Below are 23,139 nucleotides of genomic sequence, written 5' to 3'. Positions count from 1 at the left end.
GCTAAGATTATTCCCTACTGTATAATCTCCAGTGCTCAGCCCTGGCAGGTTATCTAGGCTGAGTCTCTAGCATGATGTAACTACTTGTGATCATTGCTGAGAGGTTTTCTGCAGAAACTGTGGTCCCTTGAGATGCTCCACATAAAAGTATTTGGGGTTAATAGGTTTTGGAGACTTGGTTCATTGCATCTACCTCTGAAGGATTCACAGTGCCAGGGGCCTATTCCAGGGCCCTGAGACACCCTTATATTAATGAACTGTGTAATTTTCTGAATCCCAAACTGCAGAAACTTGTTTGACTATAGAATTCTTTGTTTCTTAGAAGATGTATGAAACTGCCTGTAAAACTAATGTTTGAGAAAAGCTACCTGAAGGTGAACATATCAGTGAGGAACAGAAGGGACACTGTGCAGGAAAGGGAGGATTGAAAGGATGATGGCTCAAGTCAGGAAAATGTGAGGAAAAAGCAAACTAAAATCCCCACAATGCTTCTTATGTACCAGTCCTTATGTTATATATCATATATATCATGTATATCATGTATATCATATATATAACATATATTTTAATATATATTTTATATATAGAACATATATATATATATATTTGTTTTTCATCTGTTGATGTATACAGAAAAAGAAGCAGGAATGTGATTATGTAAGACAAAATAGCAGATCTGACATTTTAGCCATCTTACATGAATAAGACAGATGCATATATTTACCCACACACTATCCCCTTACTTCTAGGGGAAAAAAAAAAAAAAAACGGAACACAGTATGTTGGCATTGGTGTGAACCAGAACATCTATGGCAAGAGTGAAAATTGGAAGAAAGCACCTTTCACTTCAACTTAAGGTCTAAACGTTTTAAAGTATATGAATTTTAGCTCTCTCTCTTTTTAAATAAAGCAAAAAACAGAAGAAAGATCAGAAAAGAATATATAATTCTCCATTCAAAATTGCAATATATTATCTTCTTTTTTAAATTCAAAGGGAAATTCGATTTCTTTCTTAAGTTCCCAAGAAATAATGGAGGCAGGGTTCTAGCATTGAAGAGTGGACACTATTCATTCTGCTTATCTATAGACACAGCCTTTTCTTTTAAAAAGGCTTTCCCTTTTGTTTTGAATTCTAAAGTTTCTAGAATCTTTACAAAGGGTATCAAGGGGGTGTTCTAGAGTAATCCTCTATCACCAGGGGTCTCTTACCATCCATGGCACCTCACAATAATCTCGAATTCAGCTCTGGAGTGCAATGGGAATACTATTTATGAACGTTTATCACTGTTTGCAAAGATTGTCAAGTAGGAATGATTTGTGTTTGAAGCTATTAATTCACATCTTTAAAACATTTAAAATGGTCAGAAAGAAGGGTAACTAAAAATTTCCTGAAGTTGAAACTTTTATCAGGGTTAAGAGCACACAAGGAAAAATAACCTGCAGCATTAAGAAAACCCATGTATCAAGGCAGTGGGCTCCAAGTGTGAAGGTTGGCGAACTGGCCCTGCAGGGGACTCGAGAACAAGATGTTTTCTGAGTGTAAGGTTGGAAAACTTAAGATGCTTATTATTAATGAGAACTTTGAGCAAGTTAGGGAAGAATGGGCAGATTCATAGTGTAACTGAAGGACTTCAAGGGGTATTACTGCTGACCCTCCAAATTCTCATTTAAACTCCACCCATGCAAAACAAAAACAAAACCAAAAAAAACAGTTAACCCAAACTAGAAGACACGAGATAAATGGAGAATTTCAATTACAATGTAGTGCACTCAACTCACTCCCAGGTGTCTTTCTGATATGCCCAGACACTTTTTCTTCAACTATTTCATGAAAACTGAACATAAAACAGAGTAAGAAACAAAACTAAAGATCAGCACTAAATGCACAATCTAAAGAATAATACAACATTTTCAGAACAACTGGAAAGATGCCAAGTTGACAATCTAACAGGATATTTTACTTAGATTTTGAGAAGAAAAATAATCTAGAATGCCCATGAATGTGTTATATGCAGTAAATAGAAGATAAGACACAAGCAATTTGCTCATTTCTTTGAGAGTTGAAAATGGGAAATAACTACATACATTTTTGTCTCTAGGGCAGTATTAGTATGGGGATTTTAACTAAATTTCTAGAAAGTGAAGTAAGTGTTCTTTGAAAATATTCTATCATATATACCATGGAAGTATTTTAAAATATTTTAGAAGATTAATAAGGGAAGCCACTTTCAAAATAAAGTAAAATTCTCTTTGGATATGCATTATTTCAGTTTAAGCTATGGTTTCTTTAGGGATATCATATTTTAAGAGATATATTAAAATTAGGATATATGAGATATGATATGCTTGCTCTAGTTGTTCACAATGACTATCAACTTGTTTCTATTTCTATGAAGGGTCTAAATTCACAGAAATTTAAAAACATGCTGTTTCCATGGCAACAGATAAAGAGTAAAACCAAAAAGATTTTATTGATTTTAACAGGAGTTAGAGAATTTGTTCGCTTTTTTTGCAGTGATTTTTGCTCTTTTTTTTTTTTAAAGTCTTTAGCAACATCTCATTATACTCTTTTCTAACTGCATTTAATAAATCTTGAAGGTAGAGAATTGTGACAATGCTATAAAATTGTACATTTTATGGTAATATTGAATCAGCAATATTTAATTTTTAGTGTCAAAGAGATGTTAAACTATGGAGTCAAGATCGAACAACAAAAACTCTAAATGTAAGTTTAACGTCTGAATAAAGTAAAGCTGCATTATAAATGCTTTTAGATAATCCATTAATGATTTAAAAAAATCCATTATTGATTAAAAGCATAGTATAACATTTTCAATTACTACTATTAACTTATAAGATGCAGACGTTGAGGATTAGGCTTTTAAATGTAAATGGGACAGCTATAAAACACAAGTTTCTTCACGGTTAATGTATCAGCTTGAGAGGGTAACTGCAATTTGAAGCATGATTCCATGTTAACACACTAAGAAAACAGTGGGTAGATTTTCTTCTTCTGTGCTTTTTTTCTCCAATTATTCCAAACTCTTAACATTTCTATTTGTCGCAATATAGAAAAATGGCCCACCTGCAACAGACATACAGCCTAATGGTGCGATCAGAGTAATGGGAGCGAGTCCATAGGCGGCAAAGTTCCCTGTCTCCCCGACAGCCATCAGGAAGATTCCGACCCACCAAAGCACGCTCTTGAAGTATGGCCTTGGGTGTTCTTGTTGTGCCAGCTGAAGATGAGAATATTTCTGGAAATAAATCAGAATGCAAATAAGAAAACACTTCCATCCAAGAAAAACTTGCTTTGAAATTTTGGGTCCCCTAAATTTACATTATGGCATTTAAACTTATTTGCAGAATATAAAGCAATTAGGATTCCTTCTTTGTCCCAAACATATTAGCAACAGGAGCAATTCATATTCATATAGTATTTTATAGTTTCAAGGGACTTTTAACATTTATTTTCCTAACAACTGTGTAAAATATGTATCATTATTACTATTTTTTAAAAATGAGAGGTATGTTAAGATGTCAAGGGAACTTCTAGAACAGTACACCAAAAACATTTTTTTAGAATGTTAAGTAACTCCAGATGCCAAAATAAATGTTACTAAAATAAAGATAAATTAGTAAAGGGAAACTTTTTTAAGGAAAAATCAGATTTATGGGTCAAAGAACCTACCACAATTAACATAGCAGGGCAGAAAGCTTTAGCAGCTGGGAATTGTGAAGGGATATAATCTGACCCTTATTTATGTCTGATTTAATATTTATTTGTATTTAAAAAAATATATAAAAGGCTATGGATATAACTCAGTAGTAGAATGCTTGCTCAGCGTGCTCAAGGCCCTGGGTTGATCCCCTGTACTGCAAAAACAAAACTAAACCAAATGTAAATTCATGAAAAATGGGCATTAAATAAAGACATTTCCCTAATGATTTTATGATAACTAAGATGCTTTCTTATGAGAATTGTGTATAATTCTAGATTACTTAAAATGTTCAAAAACCAAAATAATGAAAATATTAGAAGAAAATACAAAACATTAACAAAAAAATCTTGGCATAATAGGAACACCTTTGTAAGTGTGATACAAAAACTATAAGCCAGAAAAGCAAATATTTTACTGTATTAAAAAAAAAAAAAACTTCTCTCCAGTTAAACAGAGAAAAGGAAACAGGGGAAGGGCAGAGGGGAGGCCAAGGAAAGGTTCTTATGATTGAAATTGGTCAAATTGTATTATGTGAATGTATGAATATGCCACAATGAAACCCACTAGTCTATACAATTATGAACCAATTAAAAAAATAAAAAAGGCAAAAAAAATAAACTTCTGTATAGAAAAATACTATGAACAAATTTAAAGCACAAACAATATAACACAATGGGAGAAAACCTTTGCAACACATAAGTGACAAAGGTTTAATATCATTAATACAAATAGAATTCCTACAAGTAAATGGAATTCTCCCACCCCCAGGGAATCCAAGCAACGATATACGAAGGATATGAAACAGTAATTTATAGAAGTAAAATTACAAGTGAGAAAAGATCTTAACCTCATGAATAAAGAAAGAAATGCAAATAATTTGAAACAATAAAATACCATTTTCATCTATCAGATATCATTCCCTGCCCTCACCACATAACTAATGAGACATGGTATTGAGAATATAGGGAATGGTCACAGCCAAACTGCTGTATGAGCGTAATATGGTACAATCCACACAGAAATCAATTTGCATGGTCCTAGCAATATTTAAAATGAAAACACACTTTGACCTACAGAATAGTCACGTAAGTATATAAGGAACATGTATCTTTATATTAATAGAAAACTCATTTTATCATTATTTATAATAGCAAATGTCAATTTATGTGTCCTGTAGTGTGTCCTTTAATAAGAGATGGTTATATACATTTTGGAATACCCATTCAAATATAGGTATGTATGCTGTTTATGCATAGAAACTGATTTGGAAAAAACACATAATCAATAGTGGTTACTTCTGAGCAATTTTTCTTTTATATGCTTTGAATTCTTCTCCTCCTTCTCCTCCTCCTCCTCCTTTTTTTTTTAATAAGTGTCATAGTTCAGGTCTGGAATGTCCCTCAAAGGCCCAGATCTGAAAGGCTTGACGACCAGTTTATGGTGCTGTTAGGAGGTGGTTTGAAAGACAGGGCCTACCATAGGAAGTTAGGTTCTCAGGGTGTGCCACTGAAGGGGATGGGACCTTGGCCCCTTCCTCTCCTCCTCTGTCTGCTTCCTCACTACCATATGGTGAACGGGCCTCCTCCCGGTACTCCCACCATGATGCACATGCTGCCACAGGCCCAAAGCAACAGATCCAAATGACAAGGATAAAATCTCTGAAACCATGAGCCAAAATAAACCTTTCTTTTATTAGTTGATTTTCTCAAAGTGATGGAAATCTGATTAACACAATAGGGAAAATGATTTTTTTTTGCATTTTTTCTAGTAACAAATAAATATCTTAGTAGTTATTGACAGTTATAGTAGGCCATTTTCTAGCAAGGGTTTGTATAAAATTATATAATATTCTGGGAGATATTTCAATGTTCAGGTTTATTTGATTCGAAATTTTAGAAACTGCGTTAGTGTGATCCTGTTTCAAACTAATTAAGCGGAAATTTTTTATTTCATTCATGACTTGATTCAAAATGGATATTTCATTCAGTTTTTAGTTCAACAAATCAGCAATTCTTCTAGGATTTTAATTCATCTTTTAGAGGAAGTTCCTATTTTATACACTGTATTCTTTCTTAGAACTTTATTTCACACAGACATATTTAACAGTATTTTAAACAAAGAAAGAAAACCCTGTACCCATAAAACTGATTCTAAAAAATATTTGTATCTCAAATATTTGAGATACAAATATTTGGGGATAAGGCCAATGAAAGAAATCAAGATACCAAAAATCAAATCAGGTAATTCATCCATTAGACATGAATGGATGGCATATATTATAATGGATGGCATACATACAGTCCAGAATACTACTAGGGGCCCTCAAAAATATTTAAGTTCTTTTAAAATCAGAAAAGGAAAAAAAAATGTTAGTGCAATCCAGCCTGAATTAAATTTGTCTTTATACCAATGAGTTTGAAAAATACAATTTTTTCCCTATTGTGTTTTAAGGAAGAAAGAGCCATAAAGGTTAAAGTGACTAAGTCTTATCAAAGTCACAAAATGTTCCTGGATCAAACTACAGAGTTAGAAAAATAAGTTGTTTTTTTTTTCTTACCTGAATATTTAGGGAAATGCTGATTACCAAGTTTCCTAAAATGGCCAGCAAAACTCCAAAAAGGTGAACCTGTAAAAGAAAATACTTTCTTTAAATGATATTTTAAATAGTACTTGTAAAATATTTACTAAAAAAAGAGACAAATTTAAGTTGATGTGTTCATTCATTTATTCACTCACTCATTCATTCATTTGAACCTTTCAGCTTCACTTAGCATCCATTTGCCAGGGTAGGTTTGGAATGTGGATATGGTTAATCAGGATTAGTTTTCACTTTAATCAAATACTATTTTTGAGAAATAATTTGGTCCTTCTCTGAATTCTACAGGTATTTATTTGCCTCACTCACTAAAATAAAGAAAAGAGTTCTCAGTTCCAACTTTCTCCCACTGATACTTCTTTCTGATGCTTTCGGTCCATTTTTCTCTTCTCTTTAATATATTCTAAAGGACTGTGGGATGAAAGAAAGATCATAGAACTTGTAATTAAAGGAAAATCTAAGATACAGATCTGCTATTTTTTTATATGGGTGACCTTGAACAAGTTATTTCACTCAGTGAAAAGGGGATGTTGGGTGTTTCCAGAAAACCCTTTATCTTTAAAGTTCTAGGAGCTGCACTAGAGAGACACTGCATTTTCCCACACTCCCCAGGTCAATGTCTCTTTGTAGTTGACTGCATAAAATACAAAACCACTATTTAGCTCCCATAATCAGCCCTCTTCCTGACCATCCAACTGTTTATGGCATAGCTGACTTGCCTCTCCTGCCCCAGGTATCTGTCACAGGCCACTCTCGGGTCACATGGGACACACTTCATGCCACTCCATTCACCTGGGTGGTGTGAAGCTCCCTTCCTCTGCCCACTCCATTTGGACTTTACCCTCCTGGCCTGCCTCCTTGAGACCTTCTTAGACCACCTAACTCATCTTTACTTTCTTAGACTCTACATGGCAAATACCCTTGCTTCTTTGATATTGTCATGAGTGTCATTAGGATCTATAAAGAGAAGACAAATTCTCTGAAGGAGAAGAACCAATTCTGATACTTCTGTTGAGTCTTTTACATCACCGACTACACAAATAAGAAGTTCAATAAATACAGACTTCAAGCTAGTATTATATAATGAGATTACAAAATTAAGTTCTTATACATTGCCCAAGATGTTTATCATAGATAGCTCATGAATTATTTGATGACTTCAAAAGATGGATTTGCTGCTCCCATCTCAGTACACAGGTAGAATATCTTCTGTAAGCATAAATTAGCAATGATACAAGGGATCTTTCCTTCTTTTATTCTACAGCATGTAACTTCTACAGGCTTCAAACCCCAAGGAGCTATTTGAATTTCAAATGAACATTACAACCACAAGAAATCCTTTGCAGAATGCAAAATGTCTTTGAAGTCTCAGAGCTCTATTATACAAGCTGAAATGAAACTCAGCATTTAAAAACACTGAAGCAAAAAAAGTTGAAAACTCATTTTATAGTTGATATATAATATCCACGGTCTTTAATCAGTTAAGAATTTTATTTTCCTAATAAAGGCACTTGGCAATAATTTTGATCACTACTCTTCACGGGGAACAATTGTATCACAATACAATGTACTATTTCCATGCTTTCTATTTACAATCTAATGCATTTGGCAGCAATCAGGAAAATAAAAATTCAAAAGAAATTTGACATTGAATGGATAATTATGAAAATCTTCCATAATTGTAAAAGTAAATTCCTGAATAGAAGTACTTCAAAATTCTTTAAATCATTCTCTGAACAGTTCCAATGACATCAGGCTGGGTGTTTAAAAATTAGTGGCAAGATTTGGCAATGATTTCCTGATATGATGTGGAAGAAAAAAATAGGTAAGTTGGACATCATCAAGATCAAAAACTTGTGCCTCAAAGGAGACTATCAACAGAGTGAAAAGGCAACCAATGGAATTGGAGAAAGTACCTGCAGATCATAGAAAGCAGTAAGGACTAATATCCAGAATATAGTACATACACAACACATACAACTCAACAACAACAACAAAAATCAACAACCTGATTTTAAAACGGGCAAAGGACACGAATTGATATTTCAACAAGGAGGACATAAATGGCCAAAAAAGCACATGAAATGATGTTCAACATCAGTAATCATTACAGAGTTGCAAAGCAAAGCCTATAATGACATACACCAAGTAATCAACAATAATCAAAGACCAGATAATAACAAGTCTCAGCAAGGAGTAGATAAATCGGGACCCTCATACACTACTAGTGGGAATGTAAAGCAGTGCAACTTGGGAACCCAGTCTGGCAGTTCCTCAAAAAGTAATCATGGAATTTTCATTTGATCCAGCAATTCCACGCCTGGCTATATATCCAAGAGAAATGAAAACATATGTAAATGCAAAAACTGGTACAGAAATGTCCATAGTAGTAGTGTTACTCAAAATAGCCCAAAGTGGGAATGATCTAAATGTTTGTTAAGTGATAAGTGAATAAACAAAATGTGGTACAATCATACTATGAAATCTTAGGTGGGAATAGGAAAGACAGTAGAATGAGTCCGACATAACTTTCAGATTCGTATATGAACACACAACCAGTGAAACTCCACAAGAATGGGATCCCAAATAGTTATACTCCATGTATGTATAATATGTCAAAATACAGTCTAATGTCATATATGTCTAAAAAGAACTAAAAAATTACACCAAAAATAAATCTTATTTAGCCATAAAAAGGAATGAAGTACTGATACATGCTATAAAATGGATGAAACTTGAAAAGTCTGTGCTATGTCAAAGAATCCAGTTACAAAAGTTCACATATTAGAGGATACTATTTATACAAAATTTCCACAAGAGGCAAATTTATAAAGATGGAAAGTACATTAATGGCTTGTTTAAGGTGGGTAAAGATGAGAGACGACATAAAGGTGGGGTTTCCTTGTAAGGAGATAAACTGTTCTAAAGTTCATTGTGTTTACAGTTGCATAATTCTATGAATATGCTAAAACCCAACAAATTGTCCACTTTAAATGAGTGAATTGTATGATGTGTGAATCATATTTAAATAAAGTTGCAATGTAAAATAAAGTTATGCATATAAGTTATATATAAAAATATATTTTTGTTCAAGGAAATAAAAATGCTACAAATGTAGTTGTGTTTATTCCAGTCTCTTCGCTTGCCATGAGAAAAATAACATTTTTCTGTAGTTGATACGCATGTATTTCTTTCATTCCCAGATTCTTACTACATTTATTTTGTTTACTCATTTTTTTCACTTCTTTATTTGAACTCTTAACTCATTAGCTTTTCTTTTTCTTCTTATTCAATAATATGTGCAAGTTTAGCTATACTTTCTCTTTGAATACATCTTCTGTTTTAGCTGCATGCCTAGTTTTGGCATGTACAATGATTATCATTCAGTTCTAAATATTTTATGGCTTTTATCTGGGATTTATTTATTCAGAGGGTGTTTTTTAAAATTCTAAATGAATGAGGTGTTGGTTATCACATTTTTACTAGTGTCTAATTTTATACCATTGTGGTTAGAAAACATGCTGCATTTAAATCAGCATTTACTTTATGATTTAGTACATAGTATAAAGTAAAATTCAGTTTGTAATGTAGTAATGTGTGGTCACGTTTCGTAAGTGCCCGAGGTATGCTTAAAAAGCAAAGCATTTAATTGTTAAAATTACAGATGTTCTACCTGCGTTTCTATATCTATTCTACTTCCATCAATCAAATCTTCAATATTCTTATTAAACTTTGGACTGCTTTTGTCTCTCAATTGCCAAGGGACTATCAATATATTTTCATTTGTGTCTACTATTGTGTGTGTGTGTGTGTGTGTATAATTATCTTGTTTATTCTTTTTTTTTTTTTTTTTGGTACCAAGGATTGAACCAGGGTATTTTGCTTTTCCTTTGCAAGAGAGTTCTCCTTTCTTCTTTCCTACATTCTCTCAGAATTAGTTGGGTTCTCTTTATTCTCTTTTCTCCCTACTCTTCTGTTAAGAAAATTATAAATCTCATGTCTACTTTTTAAATAATTACTATTAACTTTAAAACTTTTTATTATGGATTCAAAGTAGGTTGCAATGAATTGTTCAAGTAGGTCGAATACATCCTTCTAGCCACACTCACCATGTGAACATATTATGCAACTAAATATCAAAACCAACAAATTCATCTTTCCTCGGTCATACACAAACTAAAGTCTGTGTATGTGTGAGCGTGTAACCATCACCATCAAGATACTCATCTGTACCATCACCCTAAGACTTCCTGATGTAACCCCTTTAGAGATACACTATCCTTTCTTCCACCCCATTCCTAATCCACAGCAACCACTAATCTGTTCCCCATCTGTATAAAATTTCACACATTATATAAGTAGAATCATGAAGTATGTATACTTTTGAAGTTAACTTTTTTTCCCACTCAGCAAAATTTCCTTCAGGTTCATCCAAGGTTGCTGTATCAATAGTTCATTCAATTCTAATTGCTGAGGAGTATTCCATGGTATGGATACATCACAGTTTGTTTAACCATTCAGTCATTGAATGGCGTTTGAGTAGTTTCCAGTTTGGGGCTGTTACGAATAAAGCTGCTATAAGCATTCATGTACAAATTCTTCCTGAAAATAAGTTTTCATTTCTCTGGGATAAATGCCCAAGAATGTAATTGCTGGGTTGTGTGGTAAGTCCATTTTTAGTTCTGAAAGGAACTGCAAGACTGTTTTATCATTTTACATTCCCATCAGTGATGTATGAGAGATCCAGTTTCTCCACAAATTTATCATGCATTCTTGACATAAATTCTATAATCAATATTCCCATCCTCCTGAGCACTATAAAAACTTCCATTTGCATTGACTACTATCTGTTCTCTCCTCCCTTAGATGTTGTTGACTGGTGTATTAGCATACTGACTAGTTCTACCTTGTCTCAATATTCTCAAAATAGTCATTGATATTATTTTTTAAATAAAATTTTATGTTTAGAGCAGTTTTAGGTTCATAGTAAAATTAAGCAGAAGGCATGGAGATTTCCCATAGACCTCCGGCCCCCACCCAAGCACAGCTTCTCCACTGTGCTTGGGTGGGGGGAGGAGGTCTATGGGAAATCTGTCCCCATCTCAAGAATGGTACATTTGTTACATTTCATGAATCTGCACCGACACTTCATCATCACACAAAGTCCATAGTTTATGTTAGGTTTCAGTCTTGGGCATTACATGACATGTATCCACTATTATAGAATTATACAGGGTAGTTTGCCTGCCCTGAGAATCTCCTTTGTTGAGCTATTCATCCCTCTCTTACCCCAACCTCACTTTTCCAGGATGTCATATAGTTGGAATCATACAATATGTAGCCATTTCAGATTGGCTTCTTTCTCTTAGTAATATGCACATTAGGTTCCTCCATGTCTTTTCATGCCTTGGAAGATCTTTTTTCTTTTTTTTAAGCATGGATTGAACTTCCATCTTCTGGATGCATTTAACAATTCACCTACTTATGGATGTCTTGGTTGCCTCCAAGTTTTGGACAATTATGAAGAAAGCTGCTATTAACATCCACAGGCAGGTTTTTGTGTAGACCTCAGTTTTTGATTGCTTTGAGTAGACACCAAAGAGTATGACTGCTGGACTGTATGGTCAAAGTATGTTCAGTTTTATAAGAAAATGCCAAACTATCTTTGAAAATGGTTATGCCATTTTTCAGTCCCACTAGCAATGAATGCAAGTTCCTGTCACTGTTACTATTTTTAAACACAATACTTGTCTCATTTACCCATGTTTACCCATTTCTTTTCTCATCACTTCACACCCTTTTAAAGTCTACATTTCAATTATTTTTAGCATATTTGCCGAGTTGTGCAGCCACCCCCTATCTAATTTCAGATATTTTCATCACCCTAAAAAGAAACTCATCTATTAGTAGTCACTTTCCATTCCCTCCTCCCTGAAGTCCCTGGCCACCAATTCTGCTGTTGGTATAACTTGAAAATTTTTACATAAATGGATAAGACAGTACATTGCTTTTTAATGTTTGGTTCCTTTCACTTGGTATAATGTTTTCAAAGCTCATCAAGCTGTAGCATGTATCAACATTTAACACACAATAGCATTACTATTCTTTTTTTAAAGCTATGTAATATTCCATTTTATGGACATACCACATTTTATTTATCCATTTGTCAGCTGGTAGCTACATGGGTTGTTTCCACATTTTGGATATTATTTTCTTGTATCTTACTTTTTCTCTGGGTTCAGTGTTCTTCCTGAAGAAACTTTAGCAGCTCTTTCAGTGAAATTCTTTGAAGTCCAAATTCTGTCACTTAGGAAATATCTTCATGTTATCTTTCCTTTCAAGTACAGAAAGTACAGGCTGACAGTTATTTCATTCAACACTTTGACAATATCATCCTGTTGTCTTCTGGCCTTTGGTTGAGAAGTTAAAGTAGTTAGTCTAATTGTTGCTCTGTCATTTTTCTCAGGATGCTAAGATATATTCTCTCTCTCTCTCTCTCTCTCTCTCTCTCTCTCTCTCTCTTTTTCAGTTTCACCACAATTTCTTTTTGTGTGAACCCCCCTCCCACCTCGGGGCTCATTCTTCTTCAGTTGAAGGATTCATGTCTTTTACAATTTTGTTAAGTTCTCAATCACTATCTGAATGCAATTTATCCTTTATTTTCTCCATAATGAATTCTTCTTACTAGTACATTAGACCTTTTCATTCTCTTATTTCTCAGTTCTCATATATGCTAAATTCTGGATAATTTCCTCAGATCTATGTTCTAGTTTGCTTTCCATCAGAGACCTCCCTCCTCTGAATTGAGTCTTCTGTACTTCTATCCAGCCAATACCCATATTATGCTGAAACATATTTTTTCACAAGTCTATTGCCCCTCTACATCATGAGCTCCTTGAAGGCAGAGGTGTGACCTCCTCATGAAATCTTCTTTATAACCCTAATGACAGAGAAGTGGTTTATTAAATACTGTTTGAAATACTAACATATTTATTATAAACCATCTAAAAATGGTAAATTTTGGCCATTGGATATAGAAAGTTATTGAAGGGAGCAACTATTTTACAATCAACTGGAGTTTGCATCTACCAAACACTCAGTTTTTGTGAGAACAAAGTTTTTTTTTTTTCAGAATTCAGATTTCAACAATTAAGAGGGACTAAGAATGTGCAATAAAAAGCTGCTTGCTGACTTTTTTTAAAAATTCATTTGTTCTTTTTAGTTACACATGACAGTAAAATCTATTTTGACATATTTATACAAGCATGGAATTATTCTAACTAGGATTCCAGTCTTGCTTGCTGACTTTTAAGTGAATTCATAGTACACTGAAGAACAAGAAAAATAGAGGTACAAAGCAGGTATTAGAAACAGTTCCCCAAAAATACTCAAGATAAATTGGTATATATTATCCTTTATTATCCCAAGATTTTTCTCTAACTTAATTAAGGGTTGATTACATCCTCATTAAATTCCGTTAGCATTTACCTGTGACAAACAGCAATATGGAAGGCCTCATTAATGCCTGCCGTGGCTGGGACGCTGATGGCCTCCCAAAGGTCCATGTATTAAAGGTCTGGTTCCCAGGTAGGCACCTGTGAGAGGTTCTGTGGACCTTTTGGGGGAAGGGTCTTATGGAAGGTCCTTAGGTCACTGGGGCACACCCATGAAGGGGACTGTGGGACCCTGGCTCCTTCTTCTCTCCCTTTTCCTTCCCTAGGTGGACTCCGCCATTGACATCCAGCACCCACCAGAGGCCTAAAGCTAAAGGTGTGCCCAATCATGAACTGGAACCTCTAAGCTGTGGGCCAAAATAAACTACTTTTTAGAAGTTAATCAGCTGAGGTATTTTGCTAGGGACAGAAAACTGACTAACAATGCTCTTAACTGTTGGAGAGGCAAGATTCAAATTTGTGTTGCTTTTAAAAAGAAGGCGGTTTCATTTACATTCAAGGACACACAGGAACTTGTAGTAACCACTATTAAATATTATTTCCAAGTAGAGTCTCTGGCAAATTTGCTTTATGACTACAAAATCTTCATCTGCAATCAGAAGTATCATCTGTGTATGTCAGGCAGGCCCTAACACATTTTTTATCCAATTAAAGATGTCTAGTTTACATAATTACTTATTCAGCATATTATAAAACCAATATGCTTTTCATTCTAAAAACAATATGTTTTCTAATATTTTAGAATTAGTGGAAGCTTAGGTTCTTTCTCTCTCTCTCTCTCTCTTTCCTTTCTCAAACTCAGCCCTTTACTAATCTAGAGACAAGCCAGGAAAAAGAAGAAAGAACCAGAGAAAGAATGTGACTTATGCAAAGTCACACAGCTAGACAGTAGCCACATTTTGGCCCCAGGGCACCCAGGCCAAGTCTGAATCACTTTCATGGATTGCAATAGGTGACCTTCTGGCTAGTCAGTGGCAATGCAATACAATTTTCTTAATTGGCAAAATTGATTTCTTGTTCTCAGTGTAAATTAGATAAAGCAACAGTAGCTGGGAGAAAAGGTTGCTTTACATCTTGGTAATATGGTTATAAGTACAGCAACACAGGAGGATGGCCTTGATTTTTAGAGATCATTGTTGTCACCATTGTAGCTTAATCTTTGGCTTTTCTAGGACTAACAGATGGTGGCAGCCCCAGCAAACAATTTATCTAGAATTAGGTTCAAAATGTCAGCATCAATAAGTATTACAATGTCTTAATTTTATTTGAAATAACAACCTTCTATCCTATTTTTTCAAGCCAGAGTGTTCTTTAGAAATTTCACATTGACCTGTACTATTATGTTATGACCTGTAATCGGTGAGTGGGGCAGTTCAGCCACCTGGAGATAGGACATGATAATATAGGAATGTATGCAAAAAGCAACCTAATTACTGCTTCACTGGAAACAAAGAATTGCACATTTAAAAAATTATGATTATAAATAGGTTTTTGCGAAATATGAAAGTTATGGGACCCCTTATTGATCTGAATGCAAACAACATTGTTCTTTGTGTTCCGTATGTCTGTCTTTGTTTCAAAGATTCCCTTTCTGATATTATACAGGAATAAGTTGTTTTGGAATGGAACCAAGATTAAGACTTTCTTAACTGCAGTTCCTCCCTTTCTCCACTATTGTTGTTCTCCTTTTAACAAAGTGTTAAAAATTCCCAAAGAATATGCTATTAAATGTGCTCCTTTTCTCATAAATTGGTCCTGCTGAAACTTAATTTTTTTCAGAAACCAAAAAATAGGGTGGCTTCTTACACTAGAGCTTATCCTTGATGGAATTTCATTTTTAAAAATAAGGAATATAAAATTATGTAAGTAAATGTGTTCCCAGTTTAAAAAAAAAAAGAAGAAAGAAAGTAATAGTTCTTAATTGTATAAAGTGCAATCTACAGCCTCTTAACTTTCAAAGCATTTTTGGTAGAAAAGGTTCAATCAGAAGACAGAGGAGAGACTGACTACTAACACTACACTCAAGAAATAAGGCCAGTGATCCAAGTTCTTGAAAGAGGGAAACAATTTGAAAGTTGCAAAGAACTTTCTAGTGATTTAGGAAGCCAGTGCTGAGGTTGCAGGCGGGCAGCAAGACGTTCATTTTATGCAGACCTGGTGTGACCTGCCAAGCTCAGGGTGGGTCTGGAAGGAATCGTGATGAAACCCAATCTTCAGTGAGGTGTGGAGTGCATGACTGAACATATATCCACCTGTATTGACATTAGGGATCATCATCGGCACCTCCTGATATGTGCCAGTGGTGACAGGAGACCATGGAGAGAGTGACAATGGGCTAGGCAAGAGACATGGTAAGGCAAAGGCACAGCTATAGCTGGGTGTGGTTGTGCACACCTGTAACCCCAGCTACCTTGAAGGCGAGGAAGAGGAGGGCAAGTTGGGGGACAGACTGAGCATCTTAGTGAGATGTTGCCTTAAAATAAAAAATAAAAAAGGGGTGGAGGTGAAGCTCAGTGGTAGAGCACACTGGATTCTATCCCCAGAAAAGACAGTACAGGTATGTATTTCCTCAGAGCTTTGTGAAGGGAAATACAGTGTTACCTGACAGCTCCCAGGCAATTAGGACACTGGTGGCTGTGGAAGACTGAGTAAAGAGCTTTGACTTTGTGTAAAACCTAAGTCAGCTGGAACTCAGGGCAAGGGGAAGGGAGGCTAATAAAAGGAATAAACTGAGAAGAGGAATACAGGCTCTTCAGGGGGGAAAACACAACAACAACAATCCAAAACCAAACAAAAACCTAAGCTAAAATAAATGGCACAAAGTCTTACCTTAACTCTGAATAAGCCTTCTCAGAGTACTGGTCTCCTGATTGGTTAAAATACAGTCAGGTTCTATGAAATATGATCACACCACTGTCACCAAACACCACTGTCAACTGTTACCAATGCTACCCATCCTGTCTCCCTAACTAGAAGTCTGGAAAATGGCGGAAGACATGAGAAGAATCCTTGGCTTAGCACATCAAGATACCAAGTGTTCCAACTAGGAAACTACTTTAATTAGGAAGTGTTGTGGAATGTGACTCTGGGAGAGTGAAGGGGAGGCAAACATCAAAGGGCGTGAGGAAGACACAAGATTCAGAGGAACCGTGGATACAGGTTAACGAATGCAAAGTGGCATCAAATAGCTGGCATGATTTTTCTGATTTCCATTTGCAAGAGCTAAGTCCAAAAATTACCAGAAATCTATATTTTATGAAATTTCTTATAATACAGGTGGATTGTAATATTACTAATAATAGGTGGTGCTTATTGGGTACTTTCTATGTGTCTGGCATTTTGCTCTTTGACATCTATTATTTTATTCTTACAACCCCTCAAGATATGTATGTGTGTATATATGTATGAATTGTTATTTCCAATATCAATCAAGTATGCCAAGAAATGGAGAAATCAAGGGACTAGCCAACATACAGAGCTAAGAGGGTGAGTTTTAAAAATTGTGCTAGGGGCTGGGGTTGTGGCTCAGAGGTAGCGCACTTGCCTGGCATGCGAGAGGCCCTGGGTTCGATCGTCAGCACCACATTTAAAAAAAAAAAAGATATGTGTCCACCTATAAGTAAAAAATAAATATTTTTTAAAAATTGTACTATACAGGAACAAAAAAATAGTTTTGAGAATGTCATCCTTTCCACAGCGAGCTTTCAAAGGCCAAATGGAACAATCAGGCAACATATTTAAAAGAAACTGTTTAAATAATTCTTCTAAGCAAACAAAAGGCATACATTTTTCAAACTATCTAGGTGAGACATGCAAGTTGAATAGTTATAGTAATGCTAATGTCCTTAAACCTTTAAAAATGTAGAATAGATAACTGCAAAGAGAATTATCTAGATGGATAAATTACTACAACAAATTCTTACAAGGCAAACACCCTTATAACAACTATTCAGATCAAGAAAGGGAAATTGGGCCCCCACCAAGCCTCACTGCCCTACCCGATCACTGTGACCTACCTGTTGCCAAAGAACCACTGGCATGACTTTGACAATCCTTTCTTCCTTTTCCTTATACGTTTACCACCCAAGTGTGTAACCCTAAAGACTGTAGCTCCGTGTTGGCCTTTTTTTTTTTCCTACTATGTCTTTCAAGTCTATTTTAATCTATAGCTTTTTTCTCTCTCCATTTTCTCCTGTAAAAATGATTTCTGAATAAACCAGACCTTGCAAACCTGCAAACTGGCAGTTTCCCATAGCCTGGATTTGGCTGAGTGTATCAGTGCAAATATTATAACTAGTCAGTAAAAATCAAGCCATAAGGAGGGTGTCAGGTAGATTTAAATGTAGACACCTGTTCTGCCAAATTCATAAGTGCACTAAAACTCAGTTTCTCTAACAAAATGTTGCTCTTTTTTTTTTTTTTTTTTTAAACATAGCTTGGATCCAGTTGCTCGGCGGTAACCTGCCTCTTTCTTCCTTCCTGATGCCTTAGACATTTATTCCCAAGAAAACGTGGTAAAGGAAAAAATACCACATTAGATGTATAAGGAAGGTCAAGAAATCAATAAGTATAAACAAAATTTTTTAAAGAGAATTTTTTTCTTAGGGAAAAAAATGAAAATGACCAGCAACTTTTATTAAGCCCTTTGATTATCTGAAAAATTTGGCGCTTTTCTTCCTTTAAAAGATAAATCATATGTAGTTACTGGCAGAAAAGACATGGTATCAAAGCAAAATCAATATAAGGGCAACATAAAATCGCTGATTTTTCTTTAGTACAGCAAGAAAAACCATATACATTTCTATCTTCGCATTTACTCTCCCACCACATTCTTTTCAAGCCCCAATCTCTAGCAGTGGCCTTTGGTCATGGAATAAAAATATCTTTGCCATTAAACCTACTTGATAAAAGACCTTGGGGCAAGTTATTCAACACAAGCTTCCCTACATGAACAGTAAGGATACTATATACCTTACGAAGTAGCTGGGAGCTCAAACTAGATAATAGCTATAAAGTGTCACATAGTAAATGCATAACAAATGTCAGTCTCTTCTTTGCCTCTTCTCTGCCAACTGGTATCAATTTTCATTTAAATCTGTTGACTTTAAAAAAAAATCAAGCTATTGAGAATCAAAAGTTCAAATAAAGGACATAAAAATTTTGGGTTTTCATCTCACCAGGTGCAAAATAAATCTTTCTGACAATGTCCTTATGAATGGAGCCACTTAGCACTATAGCATGAACTTGAAGAACCAACAACAAAATTCCCCTTTGGCAGTATTTCCTGCCTTCCTCCTCTTCTGCCCTGTCCCTCTACTGCCTCTCTGGATTAGTCTTTATTTGTTCAACCACGTAGCATGAGGGGCCTGGAACACCTAACTTTATTGGGAAGGAAACTGAGATCCAGAGAAAGAAAATGACTTGTTCAGGGACACTCAGCTAATTAACAGTAAAGACAACAGCTTCAGTAGGGCTACTCCTTGGTGGCTAGGCTTTCTCCACCTGTGCATTCCTATCACAAAAACCTGCCAATGCTTACTGGTTACAAACTAGATGCCCACAGGAGTCAGTAGGTAAAAGAAATGAGAGCAAAGACAGGGGCCTCAGTGGAGGGGGTTGGGCCACTCTGCTCCCGTTCACAGTGATCCTGTAGGGAAGAGGGCTCTGAATTGCTAGAATGTCTTAATAGTGAAGGAGATGATGGAAACCTGAAATTTTATGGTTAATCTCACTTGCAAATGTTGACAATATATTAAACATGTTTAAACTTCTCTTCAGGTAAAATAAGCACATCTATGCACTGGACTTAGTCCACAGCTGGCTATTGGAGGGCTCTGCATGCTGCTAAGCCTAATTTAAATTTATTTAATTTTATTTGCTTTGATTCTTGCACACTCTGCTCAAAAAACTTCAAGGGCTCCTGATGGTCTGTAAGATAAAGTCTAAACTTCCTCGCTAGTCGTTTATGGCAATCCAGGACCATAGCCAAGGTCCCAAGCCCTACTTCAACCTTGCAGTCCATTTCTGTCTTCCGCTGCAGCCACAACAACCAACGAATTGTCCTCTACATATGAAAATGCACAGAAAGGCACCTGCCCAGGTCACCAGGGCCCACTCCTTGGTCTCTAGGCTTTCTCCACCTGTGCATTCCTATCACAAAACCCTGCCTTGCCTTTAGCTCCAACACCACTCTCCATGAACACATCCAGAATGGCCCCTGCTGCAGGACTTCATATCATTTACATATGCCACCACATACTCTTTGTCTTGGAGTTATTTACATCTTCCCAAACACCTAACAACATTCATGGAAGGAAAGTTTTGGATCTTGAACTATACCAAATAACCCCACAGTACTTTGTACAGCACAGTGAGTTCAATAAACATCTTAGGAACACTATCCTTTTGTACTGAAAACTTGTGGATCCAACTGTGCAGAACTGTGTCACATCCATGCTTCTATAGCAGGGTTTTTACCAAGTAGACAGGCTCTTGCATGCAAAAGGATGACTACTTCACCTTCCTGGCTCCCCAAGACATCTTCCCCACTGAGTTAGCACTTTCTACATGCTTTGAGATTTCCTCCTCTAGAAGCACTCATGTTTCTGCCTTAGACAACATTGTTTCTAAGCAGCTACTGTTAAATAGCCATGTGCCACATGCAGGCATTTCATGGGGAATCAGTCTTTCTCAATAGAGTAAGATTAATTAAGCAGATCTGATGGTAATCACTGTGAAAGGTACAGAAAGCTGGACTATCAGCAAACAGATACTGTGCAAATATTTCAGATTTGATAAAATCAGTGAACCCTAACAAGGAGCACTAAATCTTGGCTAGCCAGCAACCGAGGCTAATTGTGATCACCAGCGTCAGAAATTTGTATCTCACACTTTGTTATTCTGGAGCTGCACCCATGTTCAGTCATCTCTAATCAGTTAGTGTCAAAAAGGAAAAGAAAGAAAAATTGGACTCCATTAAATTTTTACTGGCCTGGTTAACAATAGGGGCACTCAATAAAATGTGTGTTGAATGGATTTTTTAAAATCAATTTTTACTCTTGCTTAACATGAAAGTAATTATCCTTTCAGCAATTACTGAAAGGAAAAAAAATACTACAGTGATCTAAGACAGTCTAAATTTGCACAAGAATGGAAAAAGCTGATACAGTCTTATTTCAAATCAACAACAGTTTAGATATAAGCTTGGTAATTTCATTTAGCATATAGAGGTCACACCCCTTCTATCATGTACAAATATGAACTGTCAAAGGCAAGTTAAGCTTTGAAAACATTATCTGCCTCACATTTAATGTCACATGACAATCTGTGTTCAAGTAACAGAAGCCAAGACAATCAAGAATTCCAGGAAATGTTAAAGAAAACTAATGACTGCAGATGGTTCCACTGTGAAAACAATGTTTGACCTACCATGGATGATGCCATGGTAGGTCAAATCTATTAAACCTCTAATTTCTTTACCAAGAGTGGGCAATTCATTCCTAAACTTTCACTGGAAATGCTTCTAGTATAAGCATAGTATAAAAGATATAGTCCAAGAAGTTTCCATAAAAGTGATTCTTTTCCTTGTAACTCCTGTGGGTAAAAGGAAGGGGTGGGAGCAGAATAAGTCTTCAGTCCCCTGAGATTTCCCATTTTAATCTCTCTTGTGGCAAAGTAAACTTGAAACAATACTCTTCCATCTTTTGAAAACCTATAACATGGACACGCGTATTTATCTTTATATAAATAAATTATCATCTGACTTTAGAAACAAACATCCAAGACACTGTTCAAGCATAAAAGGAACCTGGACCTTTGATATTGGTTAAAATCTCACATTGACTCCAATAACAACAAATATTTAATGGTTAAAATTTGTAAAATAAAAAGATTCATGTTTTTGTTAAAGAATAAGAACAAAGCAGCACTTAGGAAAACAAAGAGGAAGCTTGGAAACCACTACATCAAGCTCACTTGTGCCCACGGAAAAGAATATAAACGCTGCAAGAGGCACGGCTCACCAGAGATTGCGTTCTTTCTTTCTTTCTGTTTCTGTTTTTTTTAAACTTTAGACCTAACCAAAAAAAAAAAAAAAAAAAAAAGGCAGGTCCAATCCCCTTTGGTATTGTTAAGTGCGTTGTTTATGCTGATGTTTCCCAAAGGGTCATTGATGAAGAATGAAAGAGCCATGCAACTACGACCTGAGAATATCAGTGTTCCTCACACGGAAATGGAAGCACTAGGCACTTGGGGACACACCACCAGAGCATCTGCGTAGAGGTGACATTCGGATGCTCTTAATGAGTTTCCTACTTCTAAGAACCCGATGTCTTTTTTTTTTTTTTTTAACTGTACAAGGGTTCTGGGGTGAAAACGAGTGAGGATTCACCCACACCCTGGGTCTCCTTCTGGGAGCAGGCTGTGCACTCGGGCTGGGGACCCGAGGCCCTGCAATGGGCCGCAAAGGTCAAGGCCACGTACTGAGTGTCCTCTCCCAGTGGCGGGGGTCCAGAAGCCTGGGGGTCCCCCTCTCTGCCAAATGAGAGGCAGTCAAGTCAGGTGTGGCATCGCCGCGTGTCAGCTCTCCCCACTGGCACAGCTGGCGTCGCTCAGAGACGGGGCAGGAGGGCGCCTGCAGTCCCCGCCGGCCTGCGCGCGGATGGCGGGCGCCGCGGCCCCGCCCAGGTCCCCCCGGGCGGTGCGGGCGGCGGCCCTTACCTGGTTCCTGCGGTACCACTCGCCCGACAGCGAGCCATTGCCCGCGTCCGGCGCCCAGTACGTGAAGTTGCGGGACAGCTCGTCCAAGGCGTCCAGGGCGGCCGAGGCGGCGTCCCCGGGGCCCGCGGGCGCCCGCGCCGCCATTAGGTCTCGCTCCTGGCGCTCTGGCCGCGGCCGTGTCCCCGCGGGGCCGCCCCGCCAGCAGGCCGCTCCGCAGCCACTTCCTGCCCGGTGGCCCTGCGAGGCGGACGCGCCGGCCACCTGGCTCCCGCCCCCGCGCGCGGCAGGTGCGGCGCCCTTCCGCCAGCCCTGCCCCGCGCGGCCGCCGCCTCCCGCGCCCCGCCGGAGCCCCGCGCTCTGCGGCCTCCAGCCCGCGGGGCCAGCGCCACGCTGCGGGGCAGAGCCCAGGCCAGTCCGCGCCCGCCGCCCACCCCTGTCGGGGCGAGAATCAGACGGTCTCCAATGCCCTCCTGCAAATCTCTGTCCTAGTGAATGGAAGAGCAAGGAGCCATTGGCTAATAACCCCAAGAGCTACCTTCGCCGGACTGTACCGGGCAATTTCAGCTCTCTGTTACGTGTGCAGGGATCCTCACATTTGGATTTAAAATTGTTTGCATATGGAAGAGTCAAGAGTTCCCCCAAATACTGT

At 37.0% G+C, this 23,139-nt stretch overlaps 1 protein-coding gene across 1 annotated transcript in view; it reads right to left on the bottom strand.

Annotated features, from left to right (window-relative positions):
- Positions 1-22,671, bottom strand: part of Nipal2 (NIPA like domain containing 2) — a 72,484-nt gene extending 49,813 nt beyond the window's left edge. Inside the window, exons 1-3 of the mRNA XM_026383473.2 lie at positions 22,491-22,671; positions 6,280-6,348; positions 3,086-3,257 (exon numbers count right to left, since the gene is read on the bottom strand). Of these exons, the coding sequence (XP_026239258.1) occupies positions 3,086-3,257; positions 6,280-6,348; positions 22,491-22,634 (385 nt within the window). The 5' untranslated portion in view covers positions 22,635-22,671. The remainder of the gene's footprint in view (positions 1-3,085; positions 3,258-6,279; positions 6,349-22,490) is intronic.
- Between the last annotated feature and the right edge of the window lie 468 nt (positions 22,672-23,139).

The sequence above is a fragment of the Urocitellus parryii genome, chromosome 7 (genome assembly GCF_045843805.1).
Source record: "Urocitellus parryii isolate mUroPar1 chromosome 7, mUroPar1.hap1, whole genome shotgun sequence".
Lineage (NCBI taxonomy): Eukaryota > Metazoa > Chordata > Mammalia > Rodentia > Sciuridae > Urocitellus > Urocitellus parryii.
Note: the sequence above shows the minus strand (reverse complement) of the source record. Positions and strands in the feature narration are given on the sequence as shown.